The following is a 23,027-nucleotide window of genomic DNA, read 5'->3' on the forward strand; positions in this document are numbered from 1 at the left end:
AACGTCAGGGTTTCCCTGGTGGCGCAGTGGTAGAGTCCGCCTGCCGATGCAGGAGACACAGGTTCGTGCCCCGGTCCGGGAAGATCCCACATGCCGCGGAGCAGCTGGGCCCGTGAGCCATGGCCGCTGAGCCTGCGCTTCCGGAGCCTGTGCTCCGCAACGGGAGAGGCCACAACAGTGAGGGGCCCGCGTACCGCAAAAAAAAAAAAAAAAAAAAGAGCAAACGTCAACCAGGCTGGGAACTGGGTATGAGAGGGAATGGGCAACTCGGCCAATGTGTGGCTCCTGGCCCTCAGCATCTGTTACCGTCTCCTCCTGTCCCCCACCTCTGCTGGCAGCAGGGCTCAGCTCGAATCTCTAGCCGGGCATCATCACTGTCTGCAGAGAGTCATTGTAGCAGCTGACATCTGTTGAGTGTTTTGTTCTATGACAGGCCACATGTTAAGCACATTACATGCCTCATAGCACTTATCTATCGGTAGACAGGAATCAGAAAGAAGTTGAGGAAGTCGTCCAGGTTCTGATTCAGTCCAGTCTGCCCCCAAAGCCAGGTCTTTGGCCCCGGGGGCTGGAGAACCCAGATCCAGATGAGAAGCTTGATCTGGACCCGAAAGGAGCTCCTGAATGAGCCTGATGGCATGAGGGCCTGGCCATGTGAGCAAAACCAGTCACGGAAGCAGGAAATGAAGATGCCACTGTCATTCCCGAGGAGACTTGGCCAGCCTGTGAATCCTCTGGTTGAAAGTCTGCCCTTTGAAGAACTAACGTGACAACACAATGATCAGTTTCAGGCCCTCCTGCTCTACTTTGAGCCTGTCTCTCTCTGAACGCCAGATTCCTCCCTGCTAAGCAATTTGCAGACTTGGAGATTTCCAGTTCCAGCTTGGTGTGGTTCTACGTTTGACAGGACTCCCTCCCTGTTCGACGCTAAGTGGTCTTAGTAGCAGGAACAGAAGGCTGGGGGGGAGGGTCTGGAGCTGCAGCCCCTCCTTGTAGGAGTACCTGGGAGCCGAGTCCGGAGGAAAGAGGTGGGGCGCGGAGTGACCCCGCCCCTACCGGGCCCCGCCCAGCCATGCCCCGCCCCTCCATGCCCCGCCTCCTGCCCGCCCCGCGGCGCATTGTGGGATCTGGGCGCTGGCTGCGAGGTGGAGGACGCGGCTCTTGAAGATGGGGTTGCAGACGGTGAGACCCTCGCTCCGTATCCCGCACCAGGGGACTCCGCCCCTTCTGGTTCCCGGCACTCAGGTCCGGACCAGGGGCTCTCACCGCCGACCCCGCCCCGCAGGGCTTTACACCCGCCCTGGATGCCGGGGTCTCGGTACCGCACGCTCGGGCTGGGGACCCCACCCAGGCTGCCCCCTGAGCTCGGCTTGCTCCTGCGCTGGAGTTCGGGGTCGCCACCCGGGGTGCAGGTCGTAGGGGCCCGTCACCGCCCACGCCCTGGGCTCTTCCCCGGCGCGACGGTCACGCTGCCCCCTCTGCCCGCAGAGCCCAGTCCTGCTGGCCTCCCTGGGGGTGGGGCTGCTGACTCTGCTCGGCCTGGCTCTGGGCTCCTACCTGGTGCGGAGGTCCCGCCGGCCGCGGATCACGCTCCTGGACCCCAATGAGAAGTACCTGCTGCGACTGCTAGACAAGACAGTGAGTTGTGGAGTAGCGGAGGGGACCTGAGTTACGCTCGGCTGTGGTTGGGATGCCCCGGGGAGTTGGCGACACCAGACCTGCCTGGTGAGACGCTTGTCATCCGTCCTCCAGACCGTGAACCACAACACCAAGAGGTTCCGCTTTGCCCTGCCCACCGCCCACCACGTTCTGGGGCTGCCTGTGGGTAAGAACTGCGGCGTGGGCTCCTTTCCCTGGTATTCTAATAGGGTGAGCCCCCTTCTGGGGTCTCCTGAAACGCGCTGCTTCAGTCTTGTGCCTCCCCACCCCATCACCCTTTCCACACCAGGCTGCGTATCCTCCAGGCTGTGAGGTGCCCTGGGCCACTCTAGGGTGTGGCTTCTGTGCCCCCAGACATCTTCAACTCTCAGCAGTCCTCCCTCCTTCCTGCAGGATTTGCTTATATCCCCGCTGAGCAAGCACTAATCTTTTCCCCATTGCCCAGACCCTCAACTCACTGCTAAGGTCCTGGGCAGTCATTGATAAGAATCTCAGCAGAGGGGAGTTTATGAGGGATCCAGCTGGGGGCTCAAAGGGGTGAATCCTCCCTGCTTGGTTGCTCACTGGGACCCCAGCACGGAGCAAGACGCTTCTGTCCTCTCAAACCTCCCAGATTATTTTGAAAGGTAACAGGAATGCAGCACCTCCACAGGAGTCCTTATGTAGCTCTGCACGTGGTCCCCAGGCCAACATGTCTACCTCTCTGCCCGGATCGATGGCAGCCTGGTCATCAGGCCGTACACTCCCATCACCAGCGATGAGGACCAAGGCTATGTGGATCTTGTCATCAAGGTAAGAAGGTTGGAAGGAGCCCCAGGAGCCCCTTATCCTCCTCCCTCTGGGACCTGTAGAAACTTCCAAGATGTGTTTGATAGGAGGAGATGCGTGTCCTTTGTGGACCGGAAGGAAGTATGTGGAATGGGAAGAGAGAGCATGTGTGTCATCCCTGCCCTGCTTCAGGCAGGTTCAGTCAACAGGGGGCTCAGAAACCAGGGACATTCCAAACAAAGTACTTTCCATTCTGTCTTATCAGGTCTACCTGAAGGGTGTGCACCCCAAATTTCCTGAGGGGGGAAAGATGTCTCAGTACCTGGATAGCCTGAAGACTGGGGACATGGTGGAGTTTCGGGGGCCAAGTGGGTTGCTCACTTACGCTGGGAAAGGTAACGGCCTAGCTCCCACGTCTCCGGTGCCCGGCGTCCTCTCCACACGGTGTGGTTCTGTGTGTCCATGTGTGTGTGTGCACGTGGGTAAAGGCCAGCTGCCCCTCCTGTAAACACAGCCCTGACGTTATAGAAAGGCGTGTTCCTCAGCCCCTCTTGACACAGGGATCTGTTCTCCATCCACATGAATTCACCCACTGTGACAGCCCTGGAGATGACTAATGCAAACGCGGGCCTCTCTTTCTCTCTGCCCCTCAGGCCGAGCTATGCAGAGAGCCAGAGATTACGTTCAGCCCTTCCAGTGGGAACAGCTGGGTGCATTAGCAAGCCTGGGAGCTGCTCTGTGCCACTTGGGAAAATAGATTCACACCTGGCCTCATGCCTGTCGCCCTGAGCAGGGAGTGACCCTCTGTGGGAGTTAGCTTATGACTCACTGTGTGTTCCTAAACTGACTCGTAGCTCATAATATGGGACAGACAGTCCTGGCCCCATTGCCCCTGAAGTGTCTTGTTGTCAGGGCTGGCTCAACACCTAAGCTCCAGGATCAGATTCCACAGCAGCTGCAGAACTGGCCTGGGACGTATTTTCGATTTTGCATTTGTTTACTTAGTTTCCTGAATTGACTGTTCTTTCACCCCTCTCTCCACTCGACTTCTCAGGGATGTTTAGCATTCAGCCCAACAAAAAGTCTCCACCAGAACCGCGAGTGGCCAGGAAACTGGGAATGATTGCCGGCGGCACAGGTTCTTGTCCCCTGCTCCCTCCCACCATTGTGACTGTTGCCGTGGCAGCTTCCAGGTGACCCTCAGAAGGTTTGGTAATCATGGCCAGACTTAATCAGGGCATTCCCAGCAATGCCTAGAGCTCCCCAGTTGCTGCAAAACAAAATCATAATGAGGTAGAAACCCCCCAAAATCTATTTTAACTGACAGAATGAGAGAAACAAATCGTGTGGGCTCTCCGGAGACCTCAGATGGAATGAATCTAATAAATTTTAGGTGAGAACAGAGAAGCAGCTAAGACTAGGACAGTGGAGAAGATAGAAAATTAACATTGGACATTTCCCTATGTTAGACACTCTGCTGGACTCTGTATGTGTCTATGACATAGGTACAAGCCTTCCCATTTTACGGATGAGAACACAGAGGTTCAGAGAGGTTGAATCATTTCCACATGGGTAGAGGCAGGGTTAGTGTGCAGCTCTGCTCAGTTCCAAAGCACGTGCACTTAACCTGCATGTCCAGGGCTCCAGGCATCTCAGCATTGAATCAGTAGGTACTTGCAGTCATCTGTGATACTGGAGCCTTAGCCTCCAAGGGACTTCCAGAGAGTCTTGGATTGGTTCCTTAGAAGGATTTCAGCAATATGAATTTATGTGAATTTTGAGCACGTGACCACAATTCACCTACGAGATATGAATTTTAGTGAGTTTGGGGTAAAGGGCCTATCTGTCCAGAAATGTAGGTGCTGTGAAGACACAGGGGGAGTGTAGAGAATTAGGACACAAAGGAAAACAGAGTGAAGGGGTGAGTGAGTAGAATTAAGATGAAAGGGTTGGGCAGCTAAGGAGCAGGGATGGGGAGGGTGGCCACCGCATCTCACCGTGGGGCATCTGTGTGCAGGAATCACCCCAATGCTGCAGCTGATCCAGGCCATCCTGAAAGACCCAGAAGATCCAACCCAGTGCTTTCTGCTTTTTGCCAACCAGGTTGCGTTGCTTTTCTCAGTCCTGGGACTTCAGAGTTACTGTGTGGGGAGAGGTATGGTACCAACGGGCAAAACGAGCCCAGTGCCTGGCTCAGCCTCTGGCCAAGGCCTCCCTGCGGGCAGAGGGTCCTCTTCCACAATAAGGAGGACAGAGCACTGAGCCACATTCCCTCCCTGGCCCGCAAGGAAAGAAAAAAAGAAAACATTTAAGGAGTCTAGTCCTGAGTATAGAAACTTGCTCCTTGAGTCTCCTTTGTTAAATATTCTGTCTTTATTCCTTCATACTGTGTAAATAAAGGCTGTTCCCCTCTCCCTCCCCTCATCCTAGCTCCCTAAAACCCTCGCTTATTCCCTAGAACTTCAATTTTCTTTTTCTTTCCTGGTTGGAAAGTTGTTACAGCAGAGAACTTTATGTTGTTGTGCTTAGGAACCTGAGAAGGTTCCTAAAGACTTTGCTTCTCCTCTTCATTTCAGACTGAAAAGGACATAATCTTACGGGAGGACTTAGAGGAGCTGCAGGCCCGACACCCCGACCACTTTACGCTCTGGTTCACTCTGGATCACCCCCCAGAAGGTACCCTCCCCATTTCTGGACATCCCCAAATCAGGGCCTCGCCCATCTGTGGGTTCTGGTTTCAGTGAAACCGACCCTGCCCGACACTGCCAAACTCTGAGCTCATGGACACAGTGGTCTCCTGGACTCTTCCCCGCGGTTCCTGTTTACCGGGTGGGTGCAGGGCTGGCCGTGCCGCTGAAGCAGGCTGAGTAGACCCGTCCAGCTGCCGCTACAGCTCTGTACCCTCTCAGGAGCCTTTCTGGACTGCCACCACCCCACCCCGGCCCCGCACTGCACCCCACTGCCAGCATGGATCTGGAGTGTCATTCTCTCCTCTCCCCATGCAGATTGGGCCTACAGCAAGGGCTTTGTGTCTGCCGACATGATCCAGGAGCACCTGCCCGCCCCAGGGGAGGATGTGCTGCTGCTGCTCTGTGGGCCACCCGCGATGGTGCAGCTGGCCTGCCACCCCAACTTGGACAAACTGGGCTACTCGCAAAGGATGCGATTTACCTACTGAGCATCCCCTCACTTCCCTGGTCCCGCTGCCGGCACTTGCCCCCAGTTAGCCCTCAAATGCTATAAGCCCTAGATGCCCTTCCCGACAGTGTCAGCCTTTTCGTCTTTCTCCGGAGCTGGAATCTGGATGGTCCCTGCGGGAACAACATCCTTATAGCCGTGGAAGAGGGCCAAAGCCGAGTCATCTCCTGGAAGGCTCCCCAGTCTCCCTGTGATGAAACATCCAGGTCAGGCTCAAGGAGCAGACTCTTCCATGGGTCAGAAAGAAGGGAGCACGTACATTTGTTCCAAGACTGGCCAGTTCCTTCGTGGCATCACACTCTTCTTTGTGTCTGTGGTTAAAGAGCAACCTGTTTAATGGGTTTGATTTAACATTTGGTGCTTAACCCATAGCAGACTGTGTGTGCGGTGGGGGGTGCAGACTTAGAAAGCTAATCTTTTAGAGGCAACAGGAGAGGAGGAGATGGTCTCTTCAGACCTCAGAGAAAGGGATCTGAAAGATGTGTTTGTGTGTCTGTCTCCCTCTGCCCCTGCCGAGGCTGGAGGGAAAGGGCTCCCCACGATCTAAGACTGTTACTGTGGCAGAAACCTCTGGCTTATGCAAATAAATGGGGCTAAGGCCCTTGTGTTCTACCGAAGCGGTGGTTGTGTCTGGGGTCCTTTTTTCCAAGGCTATTCATGCCTGAGAATCTTGGGAGGAAGGGTTTCCCAGCACAGAATTTCCCCCAGGTCTTCCAAAGAACCTTTGAGCGGTTGTACCCTGTGCTGAAATGTGAGCTGCCACCAAACTCCACACTCATCTTAGCAGCTGTCTCTGCAGAGCCAGAAGCTCAGCTTCTCCCTGGAGAACTTCTAAGGTGGAGGAAGGAGAATACAAGTGAGAGGGAAGCTTTTGGAGCCCAGGTACCCCTCACAGTGGTCCTTGGTTTGGCCACTCCTTCCCTCCTTCCTTCTCTTGGCCCTTTCTTCACTGCATTTATCCTTCAGGGTACCTGGCAAATAAGTCAAGGTATTGTCTTTCTATTTGGAAGAGAAGCCTTGTCCTTTAAAAAGTAACCTGACACCACCAGCCCTAGCCAGACTGGTTGGTGCCTGGACAGAGTTGGCCCCCAGGTACATCTGTCCTGACCGCCCTTCTCCTGCTCCAACAGCCTGGCCCAGTCCACTCCCTCCCAGCGTCACACCAGGGCCACCTCTTCAGATCTTCTCTTAATCACACTGGAAAAGAACAATGCATCAGGTCAGGAGGAAGGTCGGCATTGTTTTTCTGCATGGAACTGTGTACTGCTTCCCCTGGGGCCCCTGGAAGAAAGGCTTATGGACGCTCCCCAGGGTAGAACCATCACTAAATTGTGTTACTGGTATTCCAACAGACATGTCTTGATCAGCTGGTGTGTGTGTGTACTGGGCTCTGTGAGACACATTCGGCTACCTCACCTCCAAAAAGGAAAATCTTGCCTAGGGTTGTTGGGCTCACACAGTGAAGCAGCCCAGCAAAGAGAATTTCCCACACAGAAGCTCATTCCTTGTCTCGCACGGGTTCCTGCCTTATCCACTCAATATACAAACATTAAGGACCTGCCACATGCCAAGCACTGTGCTAGGTCCTGAGGATTCAACCATGACCAAGACTATTCTTAGACCCCAAACAACTCATCGTCTAGAGTAAGACAGCGATAAATAATTACAACACAGTGTGGTTAATACAAGGTGCAGATGGGAAGGGTTTGGAAAAGATTCTGAGAAGGAGGAAGAGAAGAAACAAAGTTTTTTAGTTAACAGCCTCGTAGCAGGCGCTGTGCTAAATGATCATTGTGTAATTGAATCCTTATTATAATCCTGTGAGTCTGAGATTAAGGATATGCAGAAGGTCATACAGCTGGTCAGTGGCTGGCAGAGCCTGAATATGAAGCTAGGATTGTCTCAATCCAAAGCCAAACCTAGAACTGGGAATTGTAAGTTGCTTGGATCCTTTGGCAGAGAATGGGGGCATGAGCAATCCAACAGAAAGACCAGCATGTGCAAAAGCCTGAGGAGCGGAAGAGAAGTTCACATTTGGAGAACCAGGCAAGTTCATTGAGGCCCAAATGCCAGAGGGAAAGTGGAGGAAGACGAGGCCTGGGAGCAGGTAAGAGCCTGGTAACGCCATGCTGAGAAACACACTCAGTCCTGTGGACAGCACACGTTTCTGAGGGTTTTATACAGCGGGCAGCACATAATAGCTAAGGTTTGTGAAGCATTTACGATTTGCCAAGCATCAAACTAAGAGCCTGCATAAATTATCTCAATCCTGACAAAGAGCCCGTGAAACAGCACTATTTTATTCCTGTTTTTCAGACGAGGTACTTATGATGTGGAGCGTTCGGTAACGTGCTCAAGGTGAGAGCCTGGCCAGGGACAGAAGCCTGGGTCTATGTGACTCCAGAGCCTGCTACGCTTTTAACCAGCACCAGAATTAATCCCACTGCCCTGAAGCATCCATACAGGATCATACTAAAGTACCTTCTCTCTGCATCTAGAATAGACTGGTCACGTACCAGCCTTGGGAGAAGTAAGAAGTGTCAGTCGCCCAGGCGAGGGCTGCAGCACCCCGCGGTCGCCCTCTGGCCGCAGCGGGAGCCCGGGGTGGAGCAGGGAGTCCCCGAGGAAGACCAGTCAGCGCCGCCGCGCTGTTTCTAACCAGGAGCCTGCCTGCCTCGTGCCTCGCACACGACTGGCGCTCAGTAAATATTTACGGAAGGGAGGGAGGAGCCATGAGGTTGAAAAAGAGAGATTAAGAAGTGCCCAGCCTAGAGGACTAGGTGCAGGGTAGGAAATTCGGCATTCCTTCGCAGGGTTCGGTCTAATTCCCTGAAATTCCATCCCCATCACGCGCCCTAGTTTGCAACTTGGGGGCGTGGTCCCCGCAAGGCCTTGAGAGGGGGTTTTACGATTGGAGCAGAGCGAGGGGGCGGGGCCCGAGCGCAGGAGGCGGGGCCGAGGGGAGAGGACCTGCGATTGGGACTTGAGGCACCGCCGAGCCGCGGAGGGGGCGGGGGCCGTCAGGAGGGGCGGGGACCCGCGATGGGGAGGCGGGGCCGAGGGAGCGGGCCTGTGATTGGGACTGAGGAAAGATTGTCGGGCTGGAGGGAGCGGGGCCAGGTGGAGGGGCGGGTCCCGCTCGGGGCGGGGCTGAGAAGCCGGCCTGTGATTGGGCCTCGCTGAGGCCAAGGGGGCGGAGCGCCCGTGAGGACGTGACGCTCCCGCGGAGGTGACGCCGTGCGGTTGCGCGCCCCTTCCGGCGCGGGGAGGGCGCAGAAGATTCGGGCCGTTCGGCCACAGGCCGTCTCTAGCGCCGCGGGATGTAGCGCGGGGTCCGCGGCCCCGAGCAGAGCCCGCCGCCTGCCGTAAGTTTCCCGGGGCTCCGCGGCGAGCGGGTGGGAGGGCGGGGGTGGACCGGAGCGCGAGGACCCCCGGGAGCCTCGGCGTGGGCCTGAGGCGGCAGCCGTGGAGCCGGCCTGCCCAGGCGTCCCGAGGGCTCCGAGGGCCCCGAGACCCCCGCCCGAAGCCGGCCGCGCCTCCGGCCACTCCGCGTCGGGTGTCCACGTTCGTGGCCCCTCCCGTGCGCGCCGCGTCCCCCGCTGCCAACAGCCGCGGCGGTGGCTGCCGTGCCTCCCAGTCGTCGGGGTGAGACGTCCGGATTTGGGCTCCGACTCGGGCCCGCCAGGCCGGAGCTGAGCCTGGTCCCAACGCCGCGCGAGGCCAGCGCGGAGGGGCTGCAGGCCTGGGTCGCGGAACCGCCTCTCGGCTGGGAGTACCCGCCTGTGGTGGCCTGAGGAGCTCCAAGGTTCCTAGACCGTGAGTGTGCGCCCACCTTGATGGGGGAGAAGGGGACGTTGGTGGACAATTTGCCTTTGTTTAAGGTAGTCCCAAAAGCTGCAATGTGAGCAAAACCTAAAGTACGTTAGGGAAAAACGGAATTTCATTCCCTCAGAAATCTCTCATTGATGCCATCCTATGTTTGAGATTTTTGGTCAAGCCTTCGAGTTTGAAGAAAATAGGTATGTTTCTCCTCGGTTTCTGGTGCTACATTGGCGAAAGGGAAACTGACAAGACGAATTTCATTTACATAGTTTCAGGTGTCAGAGGAGCAACAGGAGGCTTACTAAGTACTTAGCTGGATTAACCAGTTTCCCCCCAGTATGTAGAAGAAAGGCTAGAAAACACAGCAGGGACTATATAGGCCACTGACTTAACTCAAGCGAACGCTATAATGGCTGGTTCTTTTCTGAAACGAAGTGATCTTGGGATCTGTCTCCAGCTTTTCTCTCTTAATAGGGGTTGCGGCACCGGTGATGGAGCAACTGTTGTTCCTTAGGTTTTTCAGCATCCATACAGTACTAGGAACTTAGGCAGGGTGGTGTCAGACAGGTTGCAGCGTCAGGGTAATAGTTAGCAATTTGCAGCCACTAAGTTTCTTTATCCCAGGAGTAACTTCTGTTACCTTATAGTGGTTGATACTTGGGGAATCAATCTTGTTCCCTGTGAGCAACGTCTTAGGGTTAGACCTCCACAAAACTATACCTAACTTCTGAGTAGAATCTGAAGGCATTCCATGCTCAGTGGCCAAGAAATTACATGATCCCCAGGGGATAAACAGAAATTGTAAGCAAACACTTTGCCTGCAACTAGGAAGGAAACTCAGACAAGGGCGCAGCCTTAACCCGGTAGGCTCCCCATTGCTAATGGATAAAGTGCACCACCGTAGGTGGGCTTTTAGGCTGTCTCCAGTTTCTTAAGTCTGGCCTCATTTTACCTTTCCAAGACTTCCTTATGGAAGGTGGATTATTCACTGCCCTGGGGACTTTGTTCTTTCAAGCCTGCCTAGGTTCATAGCACTACCCTTCTGGAATGCCTGGATCGCATCTTTACTTATCAAGATCCTTTCTTAAAATCTTCCACCATACCTTTCCTGATTATTCCAACTAAAATTGAGCTTTTCTTCTGAATTCTTCCAGCACTTTATGGCATTTAGCCTTGTAGTGGTTTTAGTAGAAAACAGAAGTTACTGCCTCCTCTTAAAATAGAGGCCAGCAGCCATGCGAAGCCACTAACTGGTCTCTTTGCCTTCTCTGTAGCCGGACAGTGCCACGTGTGTTGTGTATAATCAATAGTATTCGCAGATGGATAAAAGACATTTGAACTTCGTTCTCGGCCCAAAAGTTTTTTCTCTATTTTTCCCTAAGAAATCTCCTTGACTCCTTTACTATAAAGCCACACGGAAAGTCTTTAACACGCTTGCTACAGTCTCCTGTCCCATCTACTTGTGATCATGCTGGTGAACTAAACAGTCATCTTTAAATCCAGAAGCTTTATTAATACTAGTGGGGTATTTTCTGGTGCTGGTACTCATCAAAGTTGTTACATTTTGTCCTTAATGTCCATTTGTCCCTCATGGCACCCACTGGACTTTGTTCCTCTCACTGAACTCAAAGTTGATTCCCTTTTCCCGCTCAGAAATGTTGGGGACGTGATTAATGTTCATAAAGTTTTAGCTATCTTGGATTGAAGAGATCCTTGAAAGTGCCCTCTAGGCAAACTGATTCCAAGTGATTGGCTTTTAGACGTGCACCTAGTTTGCTTTTGTTTCATCGGGGCTTTCACAGTATAAAGTTATCACTATAATGTGTAACTATAGTGGCCATATATGTGTAATTTACTTAAAAACCAAGTATTAAAAACAAGGACTGGTACGAAACGCCTTCATATTCCTGTATACTTTACTTTTTTTCTTTTTGTCATGGCATTTGAAAAGCTTACCTGTCTCTGGGATCAAAAAAAAAACAGACCCCTTCTGTTGGGATAGCTTTATCTGGAGAAGAGCTACAAAGAAAGCTACGTTGTGATTTTTCGCTGCAGACTCTAAGTCAGTGACACTGTGATCAAATAGGAAAGCTGAGGCTCCCTTACTGCAATTTGATAGTTTTCAAACATAAGTCTTTGCCTTGACTCATTTACCCCCCAGCAGTGCTATGAAAGCACCTTCCCTAAGAAAGAGAGCAGATAGAGGAGAAGATGGCTGTGTTCTTTGTCTTTACTGCTAGGCTAGCCTTGCTTTAGAACAATGTGAGTCATGTAGGCCTAAGATGGAGCTTACCCATGGAACCTCTGAGCGCCCAGAGACCCCAGATTAAAAACTCCTAGAAGAAGTTTTGTGCCTTTGACTCCAGGGAAGGAGTGTGCTGTAGCCTGGAAAACTTGGGAACTGGTTCACAAAATAAATGTCTCCAAAAGTGTGAGCTAAATAAACTCACCAGTAAATGCTGGCAGTTAAGAATCAGTCCTTTCCCTAGTTTGGCACCAGATGATCTTAGTTATAGGAGCACAAGCGCCTCCCCGCCTCCACAGCTTTATTCTCTAGTGTCATAGGGTTATCCAGCTGGAAAGCTTAGTGGTAAAGATTTATCAGCGTGAATTGAAGAAATCCCATCAAAAATGCACTCAGTGCAGTCTGGCCCAATTATAATTGCTATATTGGGTGTGGCGAGTTTGAGGGAAAATGTGTTTCCTCTAAAATAGGTAAGGATAGGAAAGCTAGTAGAAAGCTGAAGTACCTTCTGCTCTCCTGAGGTTCCCAGAGTCAGTCTTAACACTTTAGGGGCGGAGGCTGGTGGTATATAGTAGAAACTGAAACGCTTGCTTGCAGTAATTCCCAGCTGTTTGTGAGTGGCCCACTCTGTCAAGTGATATTTTCAGGTCCTAGCATTCATCATTGGCTTTTCTTTCTTGCCACACCTCCGACCCCTCTCTCTCCCTTTCCTGTCCCTGTGTTGTTACAGTTTAAAAGACCCAGCTGGACAGTGGACTTTGCTCACTGTGGTGACATGACAGCACTCAAAGTAACTGAACTTAGTGTGTGGCCATCCTAGTTTAGGGGTTCTCCGTCCACTGTCCTCCTGGAGCAGTGCAGTTGTATCACTGGTTTTGTACATATCACAGATTACCTTATGCCATCTGATTACAGGCTCTTCCAAGACAATGACTTAACTTGTTCAACTTTGTATTTTGCACAGTACCTTAAAGTGCCTTAGGGTGCTGGCCCTAAATACATTTGTTAAGTATTCAGTGAATGTGTTGGCTTACTCTGGGGAGAGGGACAGGAGGAAGCCCTACAAGCACAAGTCCATAAACCCTTAGCTAGCAACAGAAGCTAATAGGTCGTATGCTTCTTGCCTGGAATGCTGCCTCATTCATTCATTCATTCATTTTGAAATACGTGTTCTGACCAAAATCAGGGATATGTATAAATTTGTGATCCATGTAGTGTTGTATCCCAGAACCCGAGAATATCTGTATCTATATATCTGGCTTAAGCCTTAATGGCCACCCCTCAAATACTGGCAGCGGTATTCTAGAATAGCTGAGTCCCCTTTTCAGACTACTCCAAGATGCCCAAAGCTATTTATGTTTTTGCCCCAGTATAAATTATTTCTTATTTAAGCTGTTTATTCAGTAGTACTTCACTTTGAGGCAATATGTTTTGTGGTCAGCTTATTGAGAAAGATTTCCCAATGTTTCTGCTTACATGGGTTGCCTATCTCTTGAGGTTTCAGAGGCCTCCAATTTCCTGTTCTCCTTGGGCTCAGTTGTTGGCTATGACTATGGGCTGGCGTCTCTCTTGTCAGAGTCTTGCACATTTGGAGGAAGAGGAACTGCCTGTGTGTTGACACCGAAGACAGGTCTGCGTGCACTGAGTTATGGGCGTCTGTTCTCTTGAACCAGCTCTGCCAGTAGCTTTCAGCTGTGCTTGGTGTGTTGAGCGTAGCATGACTGTTTTCAAACTTGAGGATTGCCCTCACCTGACTGCATATATCGCATGATAATCCCTGAGAAGGAATTGAGATCACTGTTGGGTAAACAAAGAACTGGTACAAGATGCCAAAGGTGGATGTCTGTGAACAGCCACCGGGGACGGACACGGTGCGCAGGGCTGTGCTGACTGCCCATAGGAAAGGTGTGGGTTGCCCGAGCTTCCGTTTCCTCCCTGTCATGCAGCTCGCCCCGAGTGCAGGTGTTGCCTGGCTCTCTTTGCACTGCCCTGTGCTTTTCGGGGCTCAGGTGACCCCAGTGCAAGAAAATGTGGATATTCTGGCTCCTCCTGCTGCGAGCAGGAAACGCCTTTGTTGCGGGGCTGGAAATCTTGGGGCACTTTTCCCCTCCTTTCCATACGCCTTCATCTCCCTGGGACCTGATTAAAGACTACTTCCTTACAGGATCTATGTGCCTGTCTCAGGTCTCTGAAAAACTCGTCTGAATGGGGCGTAGGTCATCAGCTATGGCTACTGGGACAACTCGCTGAGCCGGTTGTTTGGTGGCAGAGGGCAAGGCTGGGCTGCCTCCTGCCTTCAGCCTCCCGCATCCAGGCAAGTTATTGCTGCTGTGAGGGGCGGCTGTGTGGAAAGCTTGCTGTCCAGGTGTCGAACCCGGGCTGTGATCCTATAAGAGAAGTAGTAGACCTGGCAGAGAAACTAACCACTGGGCACCTAGCCCACAGCCGAGTTCCTTTTGTGTGCGAGGCACACGTGTCAGCATTTGTAGGTTTCAGTCGGCAGTTAGCTCACGTCTAAGCCGGGGGCCTCGCAGCGGTCACAGCAGGTGTCGGCCTCCTCTTCTGCCTCCTGAGTCTCAGGGCCAGGACTTTGCAGGGCAGACTAGCTCTGGGGCTGGTGGGCTAAACTCCGCTCCGTGCGCGTGGGAGGGACTTGCGGGTGGGTAGCTGCTCTTCTGTGGTGACCGTTTGGTGCAAAAAACAAATCCTTTGGAGGCAAGCAACTAGGTTTTCAGCCTTATCTTTAAGATTAGTGAGGTTCCAAGTAAAGGGTGATAGTTAAGAGGAGAACAAAAGCACTTAACTGGCCTCTAGGACTGGAGGGGCTGTGAGTCCAGGGGCTGTGTCTTAGTCCCTGTGTATTGTGTTTGGTGTTTGTGTTTGCTTTCAGTGTCTTCCATCACAAGGAACTCTCTGCCCCCTGGGGCCGAGAGACCCCACCCTTTCCCCAAGCTGAAGCCGCAGAGCATTGAGGTACCAGCCAGATGTCTTCTCACAAAGGACCTGTGGTGGCCCAGGGCAGTGGGGCTCCTGCCGGGAACAGGGAGGCGGACACAGTGGAGCTGGCTGAGCTGGGCCCCCTGCTAGAGGAGCAGGGCAAGCGGGGCGTCGCCAGCCCAACCAAAGTAAGTTGTCCCCCCAGGGCCCGCCTCTCCCCTGTTGGTCTCCCAAAGGGACTCTCCCTACCCCAGTCCTCATCACGCTGTAGTGTAGCTCTTTTTATCTGTTTTTCCCACTAAGCGGTTGCTTATACCCCAGTGCTTAGCACAAGACCTGAAATCCTGCAAGTGGCCAGTGCCTGTCTGTGGTTGAAGCAAGGAAGCAGTCAGGCAAGATTAGGCTTCGTATAATGAACAAACAAAAACCCCTGTAGCGAGTGAAGTAAGCCAGAAAGAGAAAAACAAATACTGTATGCTAACACATATATATAGAACCTAAAAAAAATGGTTCTGAAGAACCTAGGAGCAGGACAGGAATAAAGACGCAGACGTAGAGAATGGACTTGAGGACACGGAGAGGGGGAAGGGGAAGCTGGGATGAAGTGAGAGAGTGGCATGGACATATATACACTACCAAATGTAAAACAGATAGCTAGTGGGAAGCAGCCGCATAGCACAGGGAGATCAGCTCGGTGCTTTGTGACCACCTAAAGAGGTGGGATAGGGAGGGTGGGAGGGAGATGCAAGAGGGAGGAGATATGGGGATGTATATATATGTATAGCTGATTCACTTTGTTATACAGCAGAAGCTAACACAACAGTGTAAAGCAGTTATACTCCAATAAAGATGTTTAAAAAAAGCCAACGTGTAGCTTTGACAAGGTGGAAGTCTCTCTCATAGAGAGAGAGTCTTGGAAGTAGCCGCCACAGGCTGGTATGGACGCTGCACCCGGGAGGCACCTGTCCTGCTCTTCCATCTCATTCTTACTGTGTCACCGAGGGGCGGGGCTGGGGGAGCAGGGCCCACCCTTCCTGAAAGCACCTGGCCGCGCTTCATGCACATCGGTGTGGTCTTTTCATTTTGCCTGAGCAAAGTTGCAGTAGCATTGCCACCCTGAGTGAAACCAAGGACTCCGTTACGGAGGGGGAGACGGGTCTGCATCAGTCTGTGTCGCGAAATCTAAGAGGAAGCATCACAAGGGAAAGAACAGCCGGGAGGAGGAGCTGCTGTCCGCACACGGCCCGGAGCCTCTCCTTGGGAGGCGAGGGCTGTCGGACTGCACGCTGTGTGTCAGGCTTCTGTGCAGCTCAGGAGGGCCTGCAGCTTCTTTCCGGAACCAGTTTTGAGGCCCTGCTCCTCCTGGGAGCTGCTGTGGATGCAGAGTTTCAGTCGCCGTGGCACCCCCAGAGCCAGTGAACAGAGAACTGCACAGATTTAAATTGTTAGGGGAATCTCTGAAACTCCGTCTTTTTCATTCTTTTGAGCATTCAGTGATCTGGAAGAGAGAAATATTCGGGAAAATGGGGCAAGTTCAGAACCGCTGTGTTAGCGATAAGGGTGGGCTTTTGGGACTTGCAGAGCATGTAGGCCTGGTGCGCTAGTCCCGTGTGCCTCGGGTGCCAGTCTCCATCCGTCTGTCCCCCATGTGCTGCGTTGGGCTTTCGCTCCAGCATTTACGGAGTTGTAAACTCGTGCACTGTCATGCCGTAGGAGAAAAGGCCACAAGGCCGGTGTGTGGGAGAGACGCTGGGCAGAGAGCAGTGAGTTGGGGTTTCTCTGGATCGCTCACTCTGGACTAGGGAACTCCTGGGGTGTGTGTGTGTTTCCTTCGTTCCTGCAGGCCGAAGAAGAGCGGGCACGCGCAGTGCCTCAGGAAGAGGAGGAGGAGGTGCGGGTGCTGACGCTGCCCCTGCAAGCCCACCATGCCATGGAGAAGATGGAGGAGTTTGTGTACAAGGTCCTGTCCTGGAACGGGGAGGGCAGGCTCACCTGGGCTCCCCGCACCTGGCGGGCACGCCCTGGGGTTAAGAGCTTTCGCTCCTGTGCGTGGGCTTGCTTTCCTTTACGGTGAAGTAAATCAAGGGGAATCTGGCTAAATTTTTACTGCCTACTGTGTTGGCGTTGCTCAGAATATATTCTAAAACAGGAGTTCTTACCTGTTTTTGCTATTAGTCCCTTTGGCAGTCATCAAAATGTTAGAATGTGATATAGTAACACGGCACCTTTATTAATACGTTAGCTATGCATGACAAGCTATAATGTATTTTATTAGAATTTATCATTTCTAAGTGGTAATCAGTAGAAATAATATTTTGATATCTGCAAAACTAGTGTATGAAAATATCTGTGATTTCTATTGGTGACAGAGTCACAAATTCTAATACTAGACTTGCTCACACTTACAACTGGGGGAAATGTTAAATTTAGTTAGAAGTGATTGAAAATAAAAATTTTTTTCCATCCAAATTTCCAACACAGTCCATTGTCCATACGTCCCAGGTTAAGAAGCCCTGCTTTGAAAAGTCATAGGCTCAACCCAGTGAGAACGTAGTATCTAAAGGGGGGAAAGGATGGACAGGCGGCCACCAGAGTCTCCGGGGGCAGAGGGCAGAGGGGTAAATGTATATTTTTAAAACCATATATATAATTTCTATTTCCTTGTTTTCATTCACTACATCTACTGAATTTTAAAACTCAAGTAGCTGAAGGGAGGTCCTGCCATATTCTCTTTAAAGACTGAGAAACACTTATCTACTTACCTAAGCGTATCCAGGTGAACTATCATGACACAGAACAAAGCCATTCACAAGTCGTCGGTCCTGGGGCGACCTCGCTCGTGCTGTGTCTTGGCTTCTCTGGCCTCAGGCTGGCCCCACCGTTCCCTGGGCCCCTCTGGAGCCAGCCTGACGCTCTCCTTCACCCCTTGTCCTTGGGGCGGCTCGCGTCCTCGGGGCCCCGCTCAGAGAGTGTGTGGTTGCAGGTCTGGGAGGGGCGCTGGAGGGTCATCCCATACGATGTGCTCCCCGACTGGCTGCAGGACAACGACTACCTGTTGCACGGCCACAGGCCGCCCATGCCCTCCTTCCGCGCCTGCTTCCAGAGCATCTTCCGCATCCACACGGAGACCGGCAACATCTGGACCCACCTGCTTGGTGAGTGGTATGGGTGGAGGATTGGACTTTCTGTCTCCTTAAACGCCAGCACTTGTACAGCCTTTGTCCATGGGAAAGAAAAGCAACGTTGTTGTGACAGTTTGACAGCTGGCATCGTGCCTTTAAACTACCAGTGAGCTTGCTGGGCCCTTCGTCGCTGGTCTGTAAGGCGGGGGTGGGGGGGCCTAGAAGCGGAGGAGATGACGTCCTCTGTGGTCAGAACCATCCCCGGTGCAGGCAGCTCCTCCCACTTCACAGTCCCCGCGGTAGAAACAAAACGCCAGCATTTCAGAGGATGCTCTTTCTGTCTGGGTTTGTGTGACGGGTGCCGTTTTCTCCGGAAGTTGTCGACTGCGGTGCCCACAGCTCAGCCTGTAGCTTTAATGCTGGCTTAAATCATCACACGTTCCCTTTTTCCTCAGGCCTCTTTTCTCTCCGTCCTGTAGGTTTTGTGCTGTTTCTCTTTCTGGGAATCCTGACCATGCTGAGACCAAACATGTACTTCATGGCCCCCCTTCAGGAGAAGGTGGTGTTCGGGATGTTCTTCCTGGGCGCGGTGCTCTGCCTCAGCTTCTCCTGGCTCTTTCACACCGTCTATTGTCACTCAGAGAAGGTCTCTCGGACCTTTTCCAAGTGAGTGAGAAGAACGTCGGTAGGGACACCTTGTGATCCAGGTCCTGGCAGCGTCCTGGAAACTCCAGCAACTCCTAAAGATTCCCTGATGTGCCAGAGGAAGGGCTTTCTGTTTTGCTGGTATAAGAGGATCAGGAAACTTTTCTCTTAAGTCCTTCATGAGAAGTTTCACTGCAGCCTCCTTAACAGATGGAGCCCAGTTGTGGGTATATTTTCTCCCTGTGCAGTGCTGCCCTTTGTGAAACTTGGAGTACCAGTGGGCTGCTCTCTCGGACCGAGTACCCAGTCCTGTCCTACCTTCCTGGTGGCCCAAGCCGTTCAGGGCGTGGCAAAGTTTCTGTGCTCCGTCCTGCTGGAGCTCCGACCCACCGGTCCAGTGAAGCTTATCTTTGCTGCCCGCCTATTGCTGGAAGCCCCAGATGTCCATCCTCTAAGGCTCTCCTTATTCCCCAGTTCTGAGCCTGGAGTTCTGTTTGTTTGCTTTTTTTGTTGTTGGTGGTGGTGGTTTTGGAGGTGATGGTGAGTTATTTTGTTTTTCTCAGTAACACCAGTAACAAGAATACATTTTTATCTTTAAGAAGTCGACTAAAACAGAACAGTACACCTTAATAATACTCCCAATTTAAGGGTTTTGTTTTTAGAACTCAACCTATCCGAACTGGGGAATACTCAGAGCCCTTCCTGCGTGGAAGCTGGAGACTGGCTGGAATATGGTGGAATTCCTGAATTTAAGTATCCATGAGGGGGATGTAGCTGTTCACAGCCAGGGGAAAGGGATACAGTTCAGACTTTTCCACTGCAAAATAGAAGTGCTTGACCTCATGGGGTTTTGATTCAGGATATAGGACAGATCGTATGGGAAGTGAGGGGCTGGGGGCGGTCACGTCTGAGAGCCGCTGGAGAACAGAAAGCCCTAGGAGCTCTTCACTTCTCCCACCGCTCCGCTCATTCTGTGGCTTTTTTCAGGCTGGACTACTCAGGGATCGCCCTGCTCATCATGGGGAGCTTCGTGCCCTGGCTCTATTACTCCTTCTACTGCTCCCCGCAGCCACGGCTCATCTACCTCTCCAGCGTCTGTGTCCTGGGCATCTCTGCCATCATTGTGGCCCAGTGGGACCGGTTTGCCACTCCTAAGCACCGGCAGACAAGAGCAGGTGGGTCGGAAGACAGAGCGGAAACCTCATAGGTATTTGGACCTTGAGTCCAAGGGGGTCAACCCTGGGCCCTGACCTGTGTTTAGAACTGATCTGTGTTTAGAACTGATCTGTGTTTAGAACTTTCAAAACAGCGTGCATTTTCAAAGCTCAGTTCTCCCCCAGGTTTCATACTATTTCAGTAAAATGTTAATAGGACAGATAATTACCAACCTGGTCAATGAGCTACAAGTATAGAAATGACTGCTCTTATATTTGGTTTGAGGAAGTTAAAAAATGTACAAAGCAGTCATTTTAGTAACCTGAGGGTCGCTGAGCTCAAACCAAGGGGCTAAAATTAAACCACCCAAAGTTATTTTACTAAGGAATGGAAGGCTTGGCTTGGTAAGTAAAATACCTTGGGCATAAACACTGTTACCAAGTAACATGATGGCTGTGAGCATAAACATCTTCCTGTTGTCTCATCCAGACTCAAGCTTTATTACTCGCAGCAACACATCGATTAGCACTAGTCTTCGGTCCCTTTAGACTTAACATCTGCTGTGTTTTAACCTTCATTTAAAATAATTAAGTATTCATCAAGTGCCGACCATGTGCCAGACTGATGCTTTACCAAGGCCGTCTGCAGAAACGGAGAGGCAGTCCCTGCCCTGCGGTTGCGTGTATGGCCATGGTGTTGAGCCGGCACCCATTCTGTCCGTCCGTTTACTTACTTTGTGTCCAGTGGCCACTGACGACTTCCAGTCTGGGTCTCTCTGTCTCCTCAGGAGGTCAGGGTCCTGACCTTAATGGGAAACCTGTCTTGCTCCTCCCTGGCTGGCAAACTACCTGAGGCCTCACCATGTCGGTTCTGTACCCAAGGCAGCCATCAGGAAGTTCTGACCTACATGGTCGCCTCGGCTGCTTCACGGATAGTGAAGAATGTGAGACGTTTGTTCTTGGCGCTCCTTAGGAGGGAATAGCTATATCAGCATCTACACAGCCTTCTTCCCATTCTGAATGTTAAAGAAGTGTCTGCTGAGTGTTCTCCATCTTGCGCTAAATTTCCAATAAACATGTACTGTTCACCAGAAAGTAGCTCATCAGAGTGAGACAGCAGTGCCTTCCAAGCGGTACTGTTTCCATGCCTGACGCTCTTGTGTCTGCTTTGTTCAGGGGTGTTCCTGGGGCTTGGCTTGAGCGGCGTCGTGCCCACCATGCACTTTACAATCGCGGAGGGCTTTGTCAAGGCCACCACGGTGGGCCAGATGGGCTGGTTCTTCCTCATGGCTGTGATGTACATCACCGGAGCCGGCCTTTATGCCGCGCGGATTCCTGAGCGCTTCTTCCCTGGAAAATTCGACATATGGGTAAGAAACGACACTTCAGTGGGGCCTGTGGTGGTGAGACCGGCCCACAGGTAGAGCTCGGAGTCAGAGGCAGTGAGAGACATGGGTCAGGTAGTGTCTGGGGGTGCACACGAGTTCCTACATGCATGTGCATGCATGTAGGTGGGAGAATGGCGGGGAGGGGAGTGACCGATAGTAACATTTTGGCGTATCCCTGACAGGGCTTAAAAATTTTTTTTCTCCAACAAATCTATCACTTTTATGATGTAAAAAACTTTAGGGAGGAACGAGGAGAGGCGAGTGCCTTCTCCACTGCCTCCAGCCTTCCGTGCCGTCACCCTGAGGCCCCTCTCTTGTGTTCCTGCAGTTCCAGTCTCATCAGATCTTCCACGTCCTGGTGGTGGCAGCCGCCTTCGTCCACTTCTACGGGGTCTCCAACCTTCAGGAGTTCCGATACGGCCTGGAAGGGGGCTGTACTGACGACTCCCTCCTCTGAGCCGCCCCGCAAGGGCACAGCAGGAACTTCCCAAGTGCTTTTAAAATAACTTCTTTGCTGAAGTGAGAGGAAGAGTCTGAGTTGTCTTGTTTCTAGAAGAAACCTCTTAGAGAATTCAGAACCAACCGAGCTTCAGCCCACTTCACACTCACCGGGCAATAAACTCTCCATTCCCTCGCTGAGAGCAGTGGGGATGGGCAGACGTGGCCGCACGCCCCTCGGTAAGGCGACTACTGTCCCCTCACAGAGACGGGGCTTTGAAGCTCATGTTGAGAGTTTACCCCTCCTCCAACCGTTCTGGGGAAAAATGATGGACTGGGACTCTTCAGAAATTCTGTTTCTGGAAGAAACTGTCCCTCCCTCACCCCTGTCTTGACTTTGTAACCTGGCTTATAACAGGCCATCCGTTTTTGTAGCACACTTTTGAGAAACAGTTACAACCTCGTCCATCTTTCTAGGGCCTGGACTTGCTCACACAGCAGGAAGAGCAAAGCCACCAACTTTTACACAGCTGGCTAATCATGGAAGTGTGTCCAGGCTTCAAATAACTTGAGTTTTAATGTTTTCTTGGCAGAGTAATGTAAAATTAAAGTGGGGAAAGATATTTAATATTTAATACTAAGCTTTAAAAAGAAACCTGCTATCATTGCTATGTATCTTGATGCAAAGACTATGATGATAATAAAAGAGTACAGAAGACACTTGGCATTCAAAGATTTAACATGTGTGGTCTCAGCTATTTGCAAAGGATTAAGTCCAAAGGATTAAAACCAGTAAAATCATTGCAGATTCTGCTGAGGCACAAATCTGAATCATAGGTATTGCCAGGCTGGCGTGTGCGGGCCAGCGAATGAGCCTAACTGAACTCCTAGCACGTGCTGCTCCAGGCCGCTTTACGTGTCTCCACTTAGCGTACAGACATTTCCTGGAGAAGTTGGTGTTGTGCTGCAGTAGAGTTCAGTAATTAGAAGATACCGGGCTTCCCTGGTGGCGCAGTGGTTGAGAATCTGCCTGCTAATGCAGGGGACACAGGTTCGAACCCTGGTCTGGGAAGATCCCACATGCTGTGGAGCAACTAGGCCCATGAGCCACAACTACTGAGCCTGCGCGTCTGGAGCCTATGCTCCACAACAAGAGAGGCCGCGATAGTGAGAGGCCGCGCACTGCCATGAAGAGTGGCCCCCGCTCGCCACAACTAGAGAAAGCCCTCGCACAGAAACAAAGAACCAACACAGCCATAAATAAATAAATAAAATTAAAAAAAAAAAGAAGATACCTGCCTTGTGAGCATCAAAGGTCTACTACATGATATTAATACTCTAGACTTTAGTTCTTTTAAAACTGCCCTGATTAAGGTCTCTTCAAGAGGTTATTCCATGCCTTTTTGTGCCTTTGCAAATTTTCCCCAGCCTGACAACGAGTTCTGTTCATTGGATGCAAAAGGCCTGCAGTAGTCACTTCTGAGCTAGTGTAGGCATTGGACGGGAATCTCTTTTTTTTTTAATTTAATTTCTGGCTACGCCGGTCTTAGTTGCAGCACGAGGGATCTTCGTTGCAGCATGCAGACTTCTTAGTTGCAGCATGTGGACTCAGTTGCAGCATGTATGCGGGATCTAGTTCCCTGACTAGGGA

The 23,027-nt window shown here is 51.7% G+C and overlaps 2 protein-coding genes across 8 annotated transcripts; both read left to right on the forward strand.

The window, feature by feature from the left end:
• The first annotated feature begins 1,109 nt into the window (after positions 1-1,109).
• On the forward strand, positions 1,110-6,246 carry CYB5R1 (cytochrome b5 reductase 1). 5 transcript variants are annotated; one of them, XM_019945567.2, is made up of 9 exons: positions 1,110-1,182; positions 1,489-1,638; positions 1,753-1,825; positions 2,345-2,451; positions 2,693-2,822; positions 3,482-3,565; positions 4,445-4,530; positions 5,004-5,103; positions 5,433-6,246. In XM_019945567.2, exons 1-9 carry the CDS (start codon positions 1,168-1,170, stop codon positions 5,603-5,605), a joined length of 918 nt encoding a protein of 305 aa, XP_019801126.1. In that variant the 5' UTR covers positions 1,110-1,167; the 3' UTR covers positions 5,606-6,246. The 5 variants fall into 5 exon arrangements, 3 of the variants coding, with proteins under 3 accessions (XP_019801126.1, XP_019801127.1, XP_019801125.1); XR_002178456.3 differs by having other exon boundaries at positions 1,120-1,245; positions 3,482-3,620; positions 4,445-4,582; positions 5,433-5,570; XR_002178457.3 differs by having other exon boundaries at positions 1,120-1,245; positions 3,482-3,620; positions 5,433-5,469.
• A 2,589-nt stretch (positions 6,247-8,835) lies between these two features.
• On the forward strand, positions 8,836-22,096 carry ADIPOR1 (adiponectin receptor 1). Of its 3 annotated transcripts, XM_033841980.2 has the most exons (9): positions 8,883-8,990; positions 13,857-14,006; positions 14,583-14,817; positions 16,473-16,589; positions 17,613-17,784; positions 18,231-18,417; positions 19,384-19,571; positions 20,727-20,920; positions 21,267-22,096. In XM_033841980.2, exons 3-9 carry the CDS (start codon positions 14,677-14,679, stop codon positions 21,393-21,395), a joined length of 1,128 nt encoding a protein of 375 aa, XP_033697871.1. In that variant the 5' UTR covers positions 8,883-8,990; positions 13,857-14,006; positions 14,583-14,676; the 3' UTR covers positions 21,396-22,096. The 3 variants fall into 3 exon arrangements, with proteins under 3 accessions (XP_033697806.1, XP_033697871.1, XP_033697909.1); XM_033841915.2 differs by lacking the exon at positions 13,857-14,006 and having other exon boundaries at positions 8,836-8,990; XM_033842018.2 differs by lacking the exons at positions 8,883-8,990; positions 13,857-14,006 and adding an exon at positions 9,074-9,441.
• The last annotated feature ends 931 nt before the right edge of the window (positions 22,097-23,027 follow it).

This window comes from Tursiops truncatus, chromosome 1 (assembly GCF_011762595.2).
Source record: "Tursiops truncatus isolate mTurTru1 chromosome 1, mTurTru1.mat.Y, whole genome shotgun sequence".
Classification (NCBI taxonomy): domain Eukaryota; kingdom Metazoa; phylum Chordata; class Mammalia; order Artiodactyla; family Delphinidae; genus Tursiops; species Tursiops truncatus.

Bases quoted from the DNA above. Each gene is read 5' to 3' on its own strand.
- CYB5R1 (XM_019945566.3), top strand. From the start codon at position 1,168: ATGGGGTTGCAGACGGTGAGACCCTCGCTCCGTATCCCGCACCAGGGG. The intron at 2,823-3,481 runs GTAACGGCCTAG...TCGACTTCTCAG, and splicing joins GCTCACTTACGCTGGGAAAG to GGATGTTTAGCATTCAGCCC. The intron at 4,531-5,003 runs GTTGCGTTGCTT...TCTTCATTTCAG, and splicing joins TTCTGCTTTTTGCCAACCAG to ACTGAAAAGGACATAATCTT.
- ADIPOR1 (XM_033841915.2), top strand. From the start codon at position 14,677: ATGTCTTCTCACAAAGGACCTGTGGTGGCCCAGGGCAGTGGGGCTCCT. The intron at 14,818-16,472 runs GTAAGTTGTCCC...TCGTTCCTGCAG, and splicing joins GCGTCGCCAGCCCAACCAAA to GCCGAAGAAGAGCGGGCACG. The intron at 20,921-21,266 runs GTAAGAAACGAC...GTGTTCCTGCAG, and splicing joins CTGGAAAATTCGACATATGG to TTCCAGTCTCATCAGATCTT.